This window comes from Epinephelus lanceolatus, chromosome 19 (genome assembly GCF_041903045.1).
Source record: "Epinephelus lanceolatus isolate andai-2023 chromosome 19, ASM4190304v1, whole genome shotgun sequence".
Classification (NCBI taxonomy): domain Eukaryota; kingdom Metazoa; phylum Chordata; class Actinopteri; order Perciformes; family Serranidae; genus Epinephelus; species Epinephelus lanceolatus.
In genome coordinates, this window is record NC_135752.1 from 24,116,759 (window position 1) to 24,134,377 (window position 17,619).

A 17,619-nucleotide genomic window follows, 5' to 3' on the forward strand; every position below is an offset into this window, starting at 1 on the left:
TGTATTTTGTGTATTTTTTATTTAAAAATAAAGCAGTCAACTTGTATATTTTGTCTAATATTTTATTTAAAAAATACAGCATTAATAAATGTATTTAATAACTCTTTTAAAACTTTACACTGCCCTGAATGGACTCATATCACACATTTCTGGAGTCATCAAAGCAACACGCAAGAACAAAACCTCAGAACATACATTACACAAAATGTCCACGATCTTCAGTCAGTCTTTTCCACAAACATGTCCCTTTTTATTGTCCTTGTATTCACGTGCCATTCTTCATCTGGACTTGACACAGTGTATCCTGGTTCTTTATCAAAATGTTTTTTGTTTCTGTTTCAACTCTGACCCCTTCATTCAGTATCCCTGGAGTCACACGACTCCTCAGCTGTCCCCTTTGTCTTGAAAAGCTTCATCATAATTTAGGTTAGCAGGCTCCTCTTCAGTTTCCTGTAGAAAAGGAAATGATGGGAAAAACAACAAAGGAATTATTCATAAAATCATGATAATTTCCAAATAAATTGTAAGTACACCAAATTGTTAAAGGTCCAGTGTGTAGGTGTTAGGTAGATATATTGGCAATAATGGAATATAATATAATAAGTATGTTCTCTTAAGTGTAAAATCACCTGAAAATCTAAATCAATGTTAGAATGAGCCATTTGACTGTTGACAACCATGTGGGATCAAAGAAGCAATTCACTTTAATACCTTTTGGGGTGCCACTTGGTCACCCTTTTTTGGACTAAAATTCATGGCATTCTTGAATTTTTTATTTTTTTTTTAAACCAAAAAAACCTTTAATTGTGAACTGATTATTAGTGTTGTGTAAGAAATCCCTAACCAAGAAATGGTGGAAAAAAATAAATACCTAGTATTGAGGAATGGATTGACTTGGGATGTTATATTTATGTAATGAAGAGAATGACTTTTAGTTTGAGAACACAGAAGGAAATCTATATTTAGAACTCGATGAAATGATTTTGTCTGAATAAGTACTAGAAACACATTGTGGTGAGATTAGCAGCCCCTAACTGTCTCTGCATGTATGTCTTGATTCAACATCCTTGTTAGCACAATCTATTTATCTGTTATTTATTAATTACAAAAAAAGAATGAGCCATTTATATGGGGGATTGGCAGTAGCCCAGTACGGACAAACCAAACACTGACTCTAAAGAGGGCCATCTGCGTTTTGGCATCAGCCATTGTAGTTAGCAGCCCCTCTGCGACAGGCGGCGTTGGAAAAACACAGATTTTTTAATATGAAACTGCTTTATTCAGTGTTTATACTGCTTTGAATCACCACGTCTGTTTGATCTGGAAAGGAAAGACCTCTGCGGATAATGCGGCTCCTGGTATAAACCCTTTGAACGTCTAGATTTTAAGTTACCAGAGACAAAAGGTGAGCACAGATTAGCAGGTTCTACGTTAGCGGCCTGTGTCTGATATGCCAAACATCACTTGACAAACACTGATTTGAAACGTAAAACTGCTTTATTCAGAGTTTTTACCAGTTAAAATCACCTGGTCTGTTTGTTTTAGAGAGGAAGAGACCTCTGCGGATAATTCGGCTTCCAGTAAAATCCTCTAGAACAAGGAACACTGAAGAAATCCTAACTGGGTGAAGTTTTAGCTAGTTGCAATTTGCGTTGATCAACGCTAGATGCCACTATATCCTCCTAAATCTTACACACCGGACCTTTAAATGATATCTTGCTGTGTTTTGTGTTTGTTAGTTTCTTTACCTTTGGCTCCTTGAACTCCAGGTCCTCTCCATACTGTATAGAGAAGTCAATGTTTTGCAGTACTATGTTAATACCCTCCTCATCTGTGCGGTCAAAAGGCAGGAATCTCACCATGCTGTAGTCATCAATCTGGACACAGACGAAAAGACTCATAAGAAAAATTCTACATTCTGATCCAAAATTAAACACAGTATCATATTAAGAGCTTCACTTACCAGACCACAGATGGCTGAAGTCAGCTTCTTGAACTTTGTGCTTCGGATGGTATCGGAGTTATCTTCCATCATTGAGTACATGTCTGGGTCCAGGTACCTAGTGATAAAAAAGCAAAACATAACTGAGGTTCAGACTATTAAAGAACTCTCTTTAATGAAAGAACATCAAAGACAAAAACCCCTCTCTTATTTGGGTCTTATGCAACTTACTTCTCAATCTCCTTCTTGGCCTTGGGATTCAGCAGGTCCATTTTTGTCATGATGTTTACTTGAGGGATCTCTAACGACACCATGGCACTCAGGGCAGCCATCACTCCTGAGATGAACTGCGGATAGAGACAATAAAAGATGTGAGACTTCACGCTTGCTTTTATTACTACATTAAGTGCAGATATAATGACACAGAAGAGATTGTCTGTAACCTTAAAAGACTCCACCATGAACTGGGAGTCCACCAGAAAGACCCCACACACCCGAAACTCCCACTGCTGGAGCTGCTCCACCAGCTGCCTCATTACAGGGAGGTGTGTGTACAGTTCAATCTGACCTGCAAGAAGAAAACCACTTGTCAAAACTATGCCACAGCTGTAAAACATAGCGCCACAGTTTTAATCTATAGTGCTGATGTAAATACAGTTTACACAGTAAGTCATAATTACAATGCTGTAATGAAAATTCTGGCAAATCTCATCTTAGTTTCTCCCATTCACGTGTTATCTTTCTTAAACGAATTCAGCTTCTCCTTTAGTTGTGATGGTTGTTAAGCTGTCTTGATTGTTGAGGACAGGAGGCCTATTTTTTTTTTTTTTACTATCACTATTACAAGTGTGTTAAAGGAACATTAACCCTCCAAATGACCATTTGATATCAATTAATCACCAAGTGTAACCTTGAATTTGTGAAGAAAACTTAATGGAAAACTCAATGGAAAATGTAGCTTTATTCATTCTCTCTTAAAAGCCAGACCCCATTGAAAAAAACATTAATTTTACCATGCTCAACACAGGGGCTGCTGATCTACTGCTACCTTGAGTGGTAGTTTGTTTTACATTATTGTGTGACTTTCGTGAATCCAACCTAATCTTTTAAAACATGAAAGTCACACAATAACACAAACAAACTAACTGACCAAGGCAGCAGTAGACCAGCAGCTCCTGCGTTAAGCATGGTAAAATTACTGTTTTGTAAATGGAGTCTGGCTTTGAGGAGAGCATAGATAAGGTTTACTTTTAGTTTGGTTCCCTTCAGAAAGGACTGTCTATTTCGAAAGTGCTGAACATACAACTGGATAAATGAGACTTGCATTATACTGCATGAGTTGTGTGAGAGTTTATACATGGATTTTTATGATATGGGTGTTTACCTGGACAATCAAACAGTATGTAGTCATCCTCTACGTGACCCAGGCTCTCCTCGAGCCAGTCAAAATTATTGGCGAAGTACTCCATGCAGAACACCAGGCCTCCGTTAGGGCCAAATCTGAGAGAGGCATCCTCCATCACGTCATCCACCTGAATGAGTTCACGGATGTCTGTGGACACAAAGACAGTGAGGCATAGAGCAAAATAACAACAACTAAACAACACCAAATAAATATTAGCATGTAATTCAGGACATTTATCTCACTAACAATGTGCAGTGCAGAAAGAATCACGTTCCTTATTAATACACTGTAGCAAATGCAATTCAATAAGCAAACTACTAGGGGTGGGTATCACCAGAGGATCCACCATACAATATTATAATGATACTTAAGTCCCAATAAGTGGTACTGGGTATTGCGATAAAATATATATTGCAAGTATATATTACCTTTTTTGGACTGTAAATTATGTCCCCACAGGAACACTTTGTCATCACCTCTTTTATCTAATATGATAACGTTTTCAGTCTATTGTTTATTGTGTCTTTGTAATGCCGTAGACTGTAATGTAGACTCTTTCAGCAAGTTAACATGAGTTACCATCCCCACAAAGGGGTCTCACAACACACATCATCTCTCCCTCTCCTCTCTCGCACTGTGTACACAGGAGTCAGTGTCGTCAAGTGATTTTGTCATAAACCTTTGGTAATATAAACCTATGTGAGGCTCAATACTCGACAAATAACTACATATATGTGAATGTGATAGTTGTGGTATCATAACAGCCTGTCACAGGTTACAGTGTGATGATTAGAGGAGAAATGGCAGAGCATAAAGGTCCAGGTGGAAAAAAAACAACTCAATCATTTAGGATTTTGCTAGAAGACAGAAATCACCTGTTGATTTATAGATCCCAGGGGTAAACTTTTTTTGTATTTGGGAGCTGTTTAAATGTGTAATTTGTGGTAGATGTTATTTGTTGAACTATAAATATTGTATACAGAATCTGAATTTCACTCTGAGTTACTGTTGTTGTTTACAAACTAAAGAAACGAGATCATTTGTGTTTAGTTTTACTTAATATTTTGAGGCAAACTGTTAAATTATATCACTTGTTTTGTTGCTATACTATCTTCTTTAATGAATAATGCATTTTTTAAAATCATTTTTAATAATTCCATTTGTCATATCATCATGAATATCGTTAACACAAAAATACTCTGAAATATTATATATTATTATTCTAAGGCCATATCACCCATCCCTGGTCAGAAGCTGTGACATATGTTTATTTATGGTAAAGGGAGGGTCATGCATTTCCCCCCGTCACTCAGAGAGGCTCAAGGAAAATATCTGTAGCTACAGGGATAGTCATGATACATAAATATAAGATAAATGAAGCCATTCCCGACTCTGATAAACAAAGTATAGTCCCTAAGTGAATATAATCTGTAATGCTGTATTCACCTGCCATGACAGGGTAGTCAAAGTACTCAGCTGCTGGGTCCAGGTTGACCACCTGCGCTGAGCGGTTCAGGCTCTCTAAATGCTGGATCATGGTGGAGCAGTACGTACTCTGAAATGGAAAAACAAAGCTCTAACAATACACAGACAAAAGGCAGGTATAGCTTAAACTTGGTCTGTGTGGATAAGACTACCTCATGCCTTTAGCATGGCGCTTTAGTCGGATAGCATAACAAGTCATTTCAGCGCGTGTGACTGAGTGACCGATGACGTACCTTCCCGCTGCCCGCCGGGCCCATCACGAGCTGTGCGAAACGAGGCATTTTGCCTCAATAAAAACGCGTTGTTTTAAAGTTAAATCCCTTTATTCGCTAGCTACAGCTAACTATAGCAACTGTACTGATGCCTTAGGACTTCTTCTTCTTGTTATAACGGACAATCACGCCCGTTGTAAGTCTCACTACTGCCATGTTGTAAATAGAGGCCAAGAGGGGAACTACACTCACAGGCCTCTATTAGTTCACTTTGCTAGTACCGTTTTGGACCCCTTTTGCCTTCAGAGCTGCCTTAATTCTTGGTGTCATGGATTCAACAACGTGCTGGAAACATTCCTCAGAGATTTTGGTCCATATTGACATGATAACATCACACAGTTGCTGCAGATTTGTCAGCTACACATCCATGATGCGAATGTGTGTGTTTAAACCATGCTCAGTTGGTACTAAGTGGCCCAAAGTGTGCCAAGAAAATACCCCCCACACCATTACACCACCACCAGCAGCAGCCTGACCTGACCATCTGAATGTCTATTGTCCAGTTTTGGTGAGCCTGTGTGAACTGTAGCCTCAGTTTCCTGTTGTTAGCTGACAGGAGTGGCACCTGGTGTGGTCTTCTGCTGCTGTAGCCCATCTGCTTCAAGGTTGGACGTGTTGTTGGTTCAGAGATGGTCTTCTGCAGACCTTGGTTGTAACCAGTGGTTATTTGAGTAACTGTTGCCTTTCTATCATCTTGAACCAGTCTGGCCATTCTCCTCTGACCTCTGGCATCAACAACATTTTCACCCAGAGAACTGCTGCTCACTGGATATTTTCTTTTTCAACCATGCCACCTTCAAAGTGACTTAAATCACCTTTCTTCTCCATTCTGATGCTCAGTTTGAACTTCAGCAGGTTGTCTTTGACGATGTCTACATGCCTAAATGCAGTGAGTTGCTGCCACGATTGGCTGATTAGCTATTTGTGTTAACAAGCAGCTGAACAAATGTACCTAATACAGTGTGCGGTGTACATGACATTTGCCCCCTAACTGAATTTTATGTCCTCATTAAAACCTGGAAATTAAAGATGTATTTACTTAAATCCTGTACACATAAAAATGTGTAAAATACTAGGAGTGTATTAATTTTGAGCAGTTTTTGACACCCATTCGCAAATTCTGATTTTATGCAAACAAAGTTATTAACATTACCAACCATAATACATGGCCGTATACAATTAAGAGAAATGTGGAAGACAAAAACAAAAGAACTACCTGGCAGAAAAAAACATTAGTAATCGAACCCTTGATGTTTTCTTAATTGAAATCATCGCCAAACAAGGCTTTATTGACAGAATACACACGAGATTTACAAAACAACACCATTTTGTTGCCCATGTCTCTGGGCACAGATTATTAGTGTTCATGCACAATTCATTACAACTGCATAAGCTGATCTGTTGACAGCACCATGAAGTAGCTCATCTACAATTATTATTTGTGGTCACCTCGAAACCCAGAAACAACATTTATATTGCATTCATGCATATACAAATATAACTATAAAATATCCTGCATATTTTATACATAGAAGGCTACTTGCCCGTATGTGATCTTACATGCTTTGCCAATTGAGACTCATCAAAGTATCTTTTCCCGCAGATCTTGCAAACGTATGCTTCTCACCAGTGTGGGCTCTTCTAATGTGGACTAACAAGTTATAACTACTTCCAAAAGCTTTTCCACATGTTTTGCAAGAGTACGGCTTCTCACCTGTGTGGATTCTCATGTGGACTAACAAGTTACTATTACGTCTGAAATCTTTACCGCATATTTTACAAGAACACGGCTTCTCACCTGTGTGCATTCTCATATGAACTTTCAAATCTGGTGTCCGATAGAATCTTTTCCCACATGTGCTGCAAGAATATGGCTTCTCACCTGTGTGGGTTTTCAGGTGTTGCTTCAAGTAATCGCTATGTGTGAAAGCTTTGCCACACGTGTCACACTGAAATGGCTTCTCTCCTGTGTGGGTTCTCATGTGGGCGATCAGGTGACTCTTATATCGAAAATCTTTGCCACATGTTTTGCATGAAAATGGTTTCTCACCTGTGTGGACTCTTTTGTGGATGTTCACTGATGATATCTGACTGAATCTTTTCCCACAGATGTTACAGGAATACGGCTTTTCACCTGTGTGGGTTTTCATGTGGCCTTTCAAGTGGTCATTAAGTCTGAAAGATTTCCCACATACCTTGCATGCAAACGGCTTCTCTCCTGTGTGGATTCTCAGGTGGATATTCAAGCGAGACTTAAACCTGAAAGCTTTCCCACAAATGTCACATGTCACAAATGCGTTAGGGTGAAACAGGTTGCTTTTGTCATGTTGACCCTGTTGTTCTAGCTCTGCTTCTCTAGTTGACACTGAGTCTCCTTGCTCGTCTCCTTCCTGATCGGGGCTCTCAACTTCATGAGAGCTGTGAGAGAGGAGATAGTGGTCGCTAATTAGCTCTGGTGTGACAGAGCTGTTAACAAAAATGTAGTTTATAAGGTTTTCTTCCAACACATTCTGAGGTTCATCGATGCTCAAGTTCAAAGTCTGATCTTCATGAGGAGGAGTCACTAGAAAGGTCTCAGTCTCCTGCTTCACTTCAAGCTGCTCTCCCTCCTGACTGCTGCACACTTCCTCCTCTTCCTCTTTAATCTGTGGAGGCTCTGGCTCCTCTTGGTCCACACTGGAGCTCCTCTCCTCAATACAGAGCTGCTGCTCAGCGACAACCTCCTCCTCCTTACACACATCTTGCTGTGGGAGCTCTGGAGGGACACAAAACAAAAGCGAGCTTATTATTACCCCTTATTATCCCTCTGTTTCGTGGTATTTAAAAAAATGGCGTTTACCCACCTATCCTGTGTAAGTTAACTTCCGGTTTCCAAGCTATATCCAACAGTCTGCGCTGACGGTCGATCTCTTTCTCGTACTCGACGATAGTTTTCTCAAAAACTCCCAATATTTCTTCAGCAGCAGCAGTTAGTCTCTCGCTGACAAACCCTCTCAAATACTCAACTGAAGACATTGTTGCGTCATTACAACTGAAGGTGCCTGCTTCAATTAGCTCGCACATAACGCCTTTATTCTGTTTACTTCCGCTTGTGCTACACGAATACTGTCCGATAGTGGAATGTATGTTTTTTTGTTGTTTCGTTCCGCTTGCAATTGTTGGCTTTTTTTTTTAAAGAACGTGAGTTTAACACCAGTAAAGACTGCAACGAGCTGTCTCAGTATCATTTGTGTTTTATGAAAAGGCAACGGTAACAGCGCAGAGGCTTCGTTTTGTATTCAAACTCAGCATAGGAGCTATTGTTGTGTTGGTTTAACATTTGCTTCCTAACTTAATTTTAATGTTCTCATCAAAACCTGGACGTAGAAGATGTTCAAAATACTTGCATAGTTTTCAACACCCATTCGCAAATTTTAATTTGACATACAAGTTTCACGCAAATAAAGTCTTTAACATTACCACCCATAAAACATGACAACAATGACTGAATGACTGTCTGCATGTTGTGTCTACTGTCACCACACTAGTATTATAAGAGACCATGCAATTGTAGATGAAACTACCCTTTCTCTCAATAAATTTAATAATAATAAGTTTTATTTGTAACGCACTTTACATAAAAACAAATCTCAAAGTGCTACAGAAGGCAGTGCAGATATGCTATGCTACGAATTAAAAACAGACAACATGATGAAATACAGTAAAGGGCTTTAGTAAAAAGGTAAGTCTTTAATTTGCGTTAAAAGCGTCCACAGTCTGTGGTGCTCTCAGGTGGTCAGGGAGAGCATTCCACAGTCTGGGAGCGGCCGAGCAGAAGGTCCGGTCTCCCATGGTGCTGAGTCTGGTCCTGGACCTTTGATTTTAAAGTACCATTTCCCGCTGATGAGTAAGTGACTAATGGACAGCGTCTTGACAGAGACGACAAACTAGCTCGACAACATGGCCAAACACAAGTATGACGCTGCATATTTTAAACTGTGGGGACCTTGAACTAATAACTAAGGAGAAATGTGGACCCCACAGCTGGACCTGTTGGGAACCATGGCAATAAACATTCAAGATAAATGCTACTGCTGCCAAAAAGACTCTCTGGTAGGATGAAAACATGATTGATCCAACACATGAGAGTTTATTAACTGACATCATTACCATACAAGGCTTTATTGATAGAGTACAGACATGACATAGGAAAACAGCATCACGTTGTTGCCTAGTCTCTTTGGGCACAGATAATTAGTGTTCATGCACAATTCTTTACAACTGTATAAGCTAATATGTTGACAGCACCATGTAGTACATCATCTACAATTTTTGTTTGTGGTTACCTCTAAAGGGAGAACAAAAATTATATTGTGTTCATGCACAAACAAGATTTATAGACATATCCAAGGAAATATTGTAGACAAAAAAAGACCAGTCTACAGGAGGTGTCAGATGTTTTCTTCAAGCCTGTGTGTAAGAGCCATGTATTTACTTTTGTTTCCATGTGTTCATTTTTTGTTTTGAGGGTTATTTTCCTCCGAGCCACCAGAGGTCAGTATCGTGTCACGTAGCTAAGGCGGAAGGTGGCTACAGGTGTCTTAAAATTTGTGTTGATTTTGTAAAGGTTTGCTGAAGTGGTAGGACGCCAACAGTTTTCGACTGTGCTCGGTTTTTATTTTTGTATTTTATTGTGATCAAAGGCTTATTGGAAGTTAAAGGAACCATCGCGAGAAATAAAATGCAGTTTGAGTTAAATTGCAACGTCTACCATCGGTTTTATTTAGTTTTGTGTTAAACTGAGTACACGTCCTAACAGCCATTTATGCCACTGTCAGCCGGTAGCGGCTAAGTATAGGACTAGTCACTACAATGTGTAATTCAACATGCCGCAATTCTGTCGCTCCCCACTTCTCTGAGTTCTTGTGTGTTTTGACCACAAGAGCAGAACTGTCCTCTTCATGTTTTGGAAATACAAGGCCACTTGCCTGTATGTGATCTCACGTGCCTTCTACACTGAGACCCATCAAAGTATCTGCGTGGACTCTCATATGAGCATTTACATCTGATGTCCGACAGAAACTTTTCCCGCAGATCTTGCAAAGGTACGGCTTCTCACCAGTGTGGGCTCTTCTCATGTGGACTAACAATCCATAATTCTGTCCGAATCCTTTCCCACATATTTTGCAAGAATACGGCCTCTCACCTGTGTGGATTCTTATATGAGTTTTCAATTCTGTTGTCCGACGAAAGCTTTTCCCGCACGTGTTGCAAGAATACGGCTTCTCTCCTGTGTGGATTCTTATATGATTCTTTAAATTTGATGCCCGACAGAATTTTTTCCCACATATGGTGCAAGAGTACGGCTTCTCACCTGTATGGGTTCTCTTATGAGTGTTTAATGTTGACACCTGACTAAATCTTTTCTCACAGACGTTACATGAATACGGCTTCTCCCCTGTGTGGATTCTCATGTGAATTTTCAATTCTGATGTCTGACAGAAACTTTTCCCACACATCTTGCAAGAATGTGGCTTCTCGCCTGAGTGAATTTTTTTATGCTTGCTTAGTGTTGACAACTGACTGTATGCTTTCTTACACTGTTTACAAGAATACGGCTTCTCTCCTGTGTGGATTTTAACGTGTTTATTCAAATGCCACTTAAACTTGAAAGCTTTCCCACAAGTGTCACAATCAAATGATTTTTTACCTATGTCAGTGTCATGATGAATCTCTGATAAGTTGGGGTTGTCTATACTGTTAGTGTGAATGTTGCTTTCGTCACAGTGACTCTGTTGTTCTGGCTCTGCTTCTCCAGTTGATGTTGAGTCTCCTTGCTCGTCTCCTTCCTCATCTTCACTCTCAGCTCCATGAGAGCTGTGACAGAGGAGCTGCTGCTCACTTTCCTCATCAGTAGGAGTCACTAGAAAGGTCTCAGTCTCCTGCTTCACTTCAAGCTGCTCTCCCTCCTGACTGCTGCACACTTCCTCCTCTTCCTCTTTAATCTGTGGAGGCTCTGGCTCCTCTTGGTCCACACTGGAGATCCTCTCCTCAATACAGAGCTGCTGCTCAGCGACAACCTCCTCCTCCTTACACACATCTTGCTGTGGGAGCTCTGGAGGGACACACAACAAAAGGAACACATACTACTCTGATGGCAAACAAGAAAATGCTCAAATACGAGCTAGTTTCATAAATATTAGTCTTCTCTTTTGTGGTATTAAAATAATAGTGCTACCCACCTATCCTGTGTAAGTTAACTTCCGGTTTCCAAGCTATATCCAACAGTCTGCGCTGACGGTCGATCTCTTTCTCGTACTCGACGATGGTTTTCTCAAAAACTCTCAATATTTCTTCAGCAGCAGCAGTTAGTCTCTCGCTGACAAACCCTCTCAAATACTCAACTGAAGACATTGTTGCGTCATTACAATTTAAGGTGCCTAGTAGTTTTATTTATGGACAAAACTGCTTCAATTAGCTCGCACAGTGCCTTTCTTCTGTTTACTTCCTTTTGTGCTACACTAATACGTTCCGACAGTGGAATATATGTTTTCTGTTGTTTTGTTCCGCTTACAATTGTTGGCTTTTTTGAAAAAAAAAAAAACAAAAAAAAACGTGTCGAACATAAATCAAGGCTGCAACGAGTTGTCTCAATATCATTTTTGTTTTATAAAAAGGCGAAGGTAACTGCATAAAGGCTTTCTTTTGTATTCAAACTCAGCATAGGAACTGATGTGCTGGGGTGACATTTGCCCCCGAACTAAATTTTTATGTTCTCATCAAAACCCGGAAGTAGAAAATGTTTAAAATACTTAAAATCAAGTGTCTGTATTTTGAGAAGTTTACAACACCCACCCGCAAAATATATATTTTTACATACAAGTTTCACGCAAATAGTCTTTAACACTACCACCCATAAAACATGACAATAATGACACTCAAACCCCCACACCCCAATTTTTGTAGTGTAGTATGTCATTTTATAAGTTACATTTTTATTTGCGTTGTGACGTGCCAGTTTATTTTGTCTTTGAATGTATATTTGAAACGTTCATACTGTAAAGTTAATGTTTGTGTGCTGTCAATTTGTGACTGTGTGCTTTGTATATTTTGAAAAGCTAAAATAATATGTACAAAAAAAAGACAAAAAAAAAAACCATGATGATAAACCAGTGGTTCCAAACTGGCGAGTTAACACTCGAAAAGTGGGTCGTGGGTCAGTGATGGTCTGGGGAGGCATATCCTTGGAGGGTCCCACAGACCTCCATGTCATAGCTGACAGTACCCTGACAGCTGTTAGGTACCAGGATGAAATCCTCAGAGTGACTGATGATTTTGGTTTCTACCGACCGCTGCTACATCATTTTGTTCTCAACAAATTATACAATGTACATCAGTAAAGATTTTCAACTTGAATAATTGCTTCATCAAGATCTGGTGTGTCATTTAAGTGTTCCCTTAATTTTTCAACAGTGTACAAATAAGAAAAATGCTGAAAAAAAAGACTTGATGACAGGATGACAAAATAAGTGATGCACACCACCAGTTCATTAAATGAAATCATCACCACACAAAGCTTTATCAATAGAGTGCATACATTAGATTAAAAAAATGTTTACACATGTTCCTCTGGGCACAGATCATTAATATTCATTCACTTTCATTACTACTTTATAAGCTGATCTTTTGACAGCACCACATACTACATCATCTACAGTTTAGTTTGTGGTCAGCTCTTAAACCCTAACAACAAAAATTATCTATGTGGCTGCAGTTACAAAATCAAATTAAAAATAGCAGACAAAAATTGAGAAGACTAGTTCGCAAGAGGTGTTAGGAGGTTTTTCAGGTATGTTTTTCAACGTGCTGCAATTCTGTGGCTCCTCACCTCTGAGTTCTTGTGTGTTTTAACCATGAGCCACCAGAACTGAATTGTCTCCAATAGCATTTTTTGAAATACAAGGTTACTTGCTTGAATGCAATCTCATATGTCGTGTCAAACGAGAGCCCTCAACGCTTTTTACCTGTGTGGACTCTTCTCATGTGGTCCGACAAGTTTCCACTCTGTTTAAAAAATTTTCCACAGGTTTTGCAAGAATACGGCTTCTCACCTGTGTGGACTCTCATGTGAGTTCTTAAATCTGTTGTCCGAGAGAATCTTTTTCCACAGGTGCTGCAAGAATATGGTTTCTCTCCTGTGTGGGTTCTCATGTGGGCGAACACTTGGTAATTATGCCTGAAATCTTTTCCACAGTATTTGCAAGAATACGGTCTCTCACCTGTGTGGACTCTCATGTGGACTAACAATTGATCGGTACGTCCAAAATCTTTTCCACACTTCTCGCAAGAATACGGCTTCTCACCTGTGTGGATTCTTCCGTGAGCTTTCAAATCTGCTGTCCGAGAGAATCCCTTCCCACATGTGCTACAACAATATGGTTTCTCACCTGTGTGGGTTGTCAGGTGTTGTTTCAAGTGATGTCCATGTGTGAAAGCTTTCCCACATGTCTCACATTTAAACGGCTTCTCTCCTGTGTGGGTTCTCATGTGGCAAATCAAGTGACTCTTACATCTGAAGTCTTTTCCACATGTTTTGCAACAATACGGCTTCTCACCTGTGTGGATTCTCAGGTGTTTATTGAAATGGGACTCAAACTTGAAAGCCTTCCCACAAGTGCCACATTTATAAGATGTTTTACCTTTACCCGGCTTCTCTCCTGTGTGGGTTCTCGTGTGGCCAGTCAATTGACTATTGTCTTGGAAATCCTTTCCACATGTTTTGCAACAATACGGCTTCTCACCTGTGTGGACTCTCAGGTGTTTATTGAAATGAGGCTTAACCTTGAAACTTTTCCCACAAGTGTCACATTTTAAAGGTGTTTTACCTGTGTGAGTATTATGATCAATCTCTGATAAGTTGGGGTTGTCTACACGCTTAGTGTGAGTGTTGCTTTCGTCACAATGACTTTGTAATTCTGTCTCTGCTTCTCCAGTTGATGTTGAGTCTCCTTGCTCGTCTCCTTCCTCATCTTCACTCTCAGCTCCATGAGAGCTGTGACAGAGGAGCTGCCGCTCACTTTCCTCATCACTAGGAGTCACTAGAAAGGTCTCAGTCTCCTGCTTCACTTCAAGCTGCTCTCCCTCCTGACTGCTGCACACTTCCTCCTCTTCCTCTTTAATCTGTGGAGGCTCTGGCTCCTCTTGGTCCACACTGGACTTGCTCTCCTCAATACAGAGCTGCTGCTCAGCGACAACCTCCTCCTCCTTACACACATCTTGCTGTGGGAGCTCTGGAGGGACACACAACAAAAGGGACACATACTACTCTGATGGCAAACAACAAAATGTTCACATGGAAAAGTAACCTCACATATTTGACGACTTCTTCAACATTACACTGAAATATATTTCTCTCTGTATTGTCGCATCATACAATCTAACAATAAAACAAACTTATCACTGATAAATGTCCCAAATGCTTCCTGCAAGAAAGAAGAACATGCTCCACTGACTCCTTAACTCCACACTTGCTACAATGACCAGTTGGATATTTTCCTAATACAAGAAGTGTACTATTCAAGTAGCTGTGACCTGTTCTTAATCTGGTTATAATCACTTGCTCTTTCCTGTTGTCTCCCCTATTTTAACCCCCGTACTTTGTTTTAAACTTCATGTAAGTGTCTTTCTTTTGTCGCACTATCTCACTTCTGACAGTGGAGTGTCTGTTTGTCTTTGTTCCACTTACAGTTGTTGGTATTTTTATGATACATTGTGTAACACCAGCATCAGGGCTGTAACCAGCTGTCTCAGTATCATTTGTTTTACAAAAAGGCGACAGTAACAGAGCAGAAGATTTCTGCTGTATTTAAACTAAGCATGGGAGCTGTTGTGTTGGGTTGACAGTTATCAACATTACCAACCATAATACATGACAATACACAGCTCAGAGAAATGCTGCAGACAAAAAAAGAACTGGTAGGCAGGATGAAAACGTAAGTGATCCAACACCTCTAGAGGGTTTATTATTGTTAAATCATCACAACACAAAGCTTTAGTGTTTGGATACATAGATGAGTTAAAAAAAGAGAACACATGTCTTTGGGCACAGATCATTAATATTCATTCACTTTTCATTACTACTTTATAAGCTGATCTGTTGACAGCACCATGGAGTACATCATCTACAGTTTAGTTTGTAGTCAGCTGTGGCGTTGATGCATTTACAAAATACCCACACAAAAAATATCAAATTAAATGTAGCAGACATAAAAAGACAGGTCTCCAGTTGGCATGAGGTGTCAAGAGGTTTTTCGAGTATGTTTTTCAATGTGCTGCAATTCTGTGGCTCCTCATTTCTGCGACTTGTGTGTTTTAATCATGAGCCACCAGAACTGAATTGCCTCCAACAAATTTTTGAAATACAAGGCTACTTGCCTGTATGTGATTTCATGTGGTTTATCAAATGACACTCATCAAAGTATCTTTTCCCACAGATCTGGCAAAGGTGCGGCTTCTCACCAGTGTGGGCTCTTCTCATGTGGGCCAACAACTGATAACTGCGTCTGAAATCCTTTCCACATGTCTTGCAAGAATACGGTCTCTCACCTGTGTGGGTTCTCATGTGGACTAACAAGGTACTATTCTGTCGAAAATCTTTTCCACAGGTTTTGCAAGAATACGGTCTCTCATCTGTGTGGCCTCTCATATGGACTAACAGATGATAACTGCGTCCAAAATCTTTTCCACATGTTTTGCAAGAATATGGTCTCTCACCTGTGTGGATTCTTGCATGAGCTTTCAAATCATTTGTCCGAGTGAATCCTTTCCCACATGTCTCACATTTAAACGGCCTCTCACCTGTGTGGATTCTCATGTGAACTAACAAGGTACTATTCTGTCGAAAATCTTTTCCACAGGTCTCACAAGAATATGGTTTCTCACCTGTGTGGATTCTTGCATGAGTTTTCAAATCATTTGTCCGGGAAAATCGTTTCCCACATGTGCTGCAAGAATATGGCTTCTCTCCTGTGTGGGTTCTCATGTGATCAACCAATTGGTTCTTATATCGGAAATCTTTTCCACATGTTTTGCAACAATACGGCTTCTCACCTGTGTGGACTCTTTTATGAACGTTCAGAGATGACAATTGACGGAAATCTTTCCCACATGTGTTACAACAATACGGCTTCTCTCCTGTGTGGATTCTCAGGTGTCTATCAAATTGAGACTTCAACTTGAAAGCTTTCCCACAAGTGTCACATTTAAAAGGTGTTTTACCTGTGTGAGTATTATGATCAATCTCTGATAAGTTGGGGTTGTCTACACGCTTAGTGTGACTTCTGCGCTTGTTACGTCTATTCTGTTGTTCTGGCTCTGCTTCGCCACTTGATGTTGAGTCTCCTTGCTCGTCTCCTTCCTCATCTTCACTCTCAGCTCCATGAGAGCTGTGACAGAGGAGCTGCTGCTCACTTTCCTCATCACTAGGAGTCCCTAGAAAGGTCTCAGTCTCCTGCTTCACTTCAAGCTGCTCTCCCTCCTGACTGCTGCACACTTCCTCCTCTTCCTCTTTAATCTGTGGAGGCTCTGGCTCCTCTTGGTCCACACTGGAGCTCCTCTCCTCAATACAGAGCTGCTGCTCAGCGACAACCTCCTCCTCCTTACACACATCTTGCTGTGGGAGCTCTGGAGGGACACACAACAAAAGGAACACATACTACTCTGATGGCAAACAAGAAAATGCTCACATGCGAGCTGGTTTTATAAATATTAGTCTTCTCTTTTGTGGTATTAAAATAATAAAGTGCTACTCACCTGTCCTGTATAACCTTACTTCCGGTTTCCAAGCTATATCCAACAGTCTGCGCTGACGGTCGATCTCTTTCTCGTACTCGACGATAGTTTTCTCAAAAACTCCCAATATTTCTTCAGCAGCAGCAGCTAGTCTCTCGCTGACAAACCCTCTCAAATACTCAACTGAAGACATTGTTGCTTCATCACAATTACAGTCACTCCAACTTTTCCTCATGGACAAACTTGCTTAAATTCCCTCGCGACTGGTGCGTTTGTTTACTTCCGCCGGATGTTACACTGATAAGTTCCGACTGTGGGGCGTATGTTGTTTTTTTGTTCCCCCTTTAATTGTTTAAAACCAAACCAGCATCAGTGCAGAGACGAGTTGTCCGAATAAAATTTGTTGAACTCAGCAGAGGAACTGTCGCCACTTAATTTTATGTCCTCATCAAATCCTGAACGAGTAAACTACACGAAGTAGTCAAGGTGTCTCAACTTTGAGCACTTTTTGACACCCACTCGCAAATTATGACATTTACATACAAGTTTGATGACAATAAACTCATCAACATGACCAGCCAATACAATATACAATTAAGAGAAATGCAGCTGCTGCAAACATAAATGAATTAATAAATAACATTTTAAAAAGGACGGAAAAGGACTCGCTGTAAGATGAAAACATTATTGATCCAACACTAGAGGGTTTGTTAATTGAAATCATCAACATACAAAGCTTTTCTAAC

The 17,619-nt window shown here is 40.1% G+C and overlaps 1 protein-coding gene and 1 pseudogene across 2 annotated transcripts; both read right to left on the reverse strand.

Moving 5' to 3' along the window:
• Positions 1-48: 48 nt before the first annotated feature.
• On the reverse strand, positions 49-5,221 carry gpn3 (GPN-loop GTPase 3). The gene is made up of 8 exons (XM_033647238.2): positions 5,066-5,221; positions 4,794-4,902; positions 3,327-3,494; positions 2,386-2,510; positions 2,174-2,289; positions 1,964-2,060; positions 1,749-1,877; positions 49-450 (listed from the first exon to the last, which is right to left on the reverse strand). The coding sequence occupies exons 1-8, from the start codon at positions 5,111-5,113 to the stop codon at positions 385-387; spliced, it is 858 nt and encodes a 285-aa protein (XP_033503129.1). The 5' UTR covers positions 5,114-5,221; the 3' UTR covers positions 49-384.
• Positions 5,222-6,357: 1,136 nt separating this feature from the next.
• Positions 6,358-17,155, reverse strand: LOC117269900 (uncharacterized; annotated as a pseudogene). Its single transcript, XR_013488180.1, has 7 exons — positions 16,895-17,155; positions 16,361-16,765; positions 13,052-14,373; positions 11,326-11,536; positions 10,087-11,198; positions 7,948-8,209; positions 6,358-7,859 (listed from the first exon to the last, which is right to left on the reverse strand). The product of XR_013488180.1 is annotated as an uncharacterized LOC117269900 (transcript).
• Between the last annotated feature and the right edge of the window lie 464 nt (positions 17,156-17,619).

What these genes read in the sequence shown, in the direction of transcription:
- gpn3 (XM_033647238.2), bottom strand. Translation starts at nt 5,113, where the DNA reads ATGCCTCGTTTCGCACAGCTCGTGATGGGCCCGGCGGGCAGCGGGAAG. An exon ending in CATACTGTTTGATTGTCCAG is followed by an intron (nt 2,511 to 3,326) that starts GTAAACACCCAT and finishes TTCTTCTTGCAG; the next exon opens with GTCAGATTGAACTGTACACA. An exon ending in GCCAAGAAGGAGATTGAGAA is followed by an intron (nt 2,061 to 2,173) that starts GTAAGTTGCATA and finishes TTTTATCACTAG; the next exon opens with GTACCTGGACCCAGACATGT.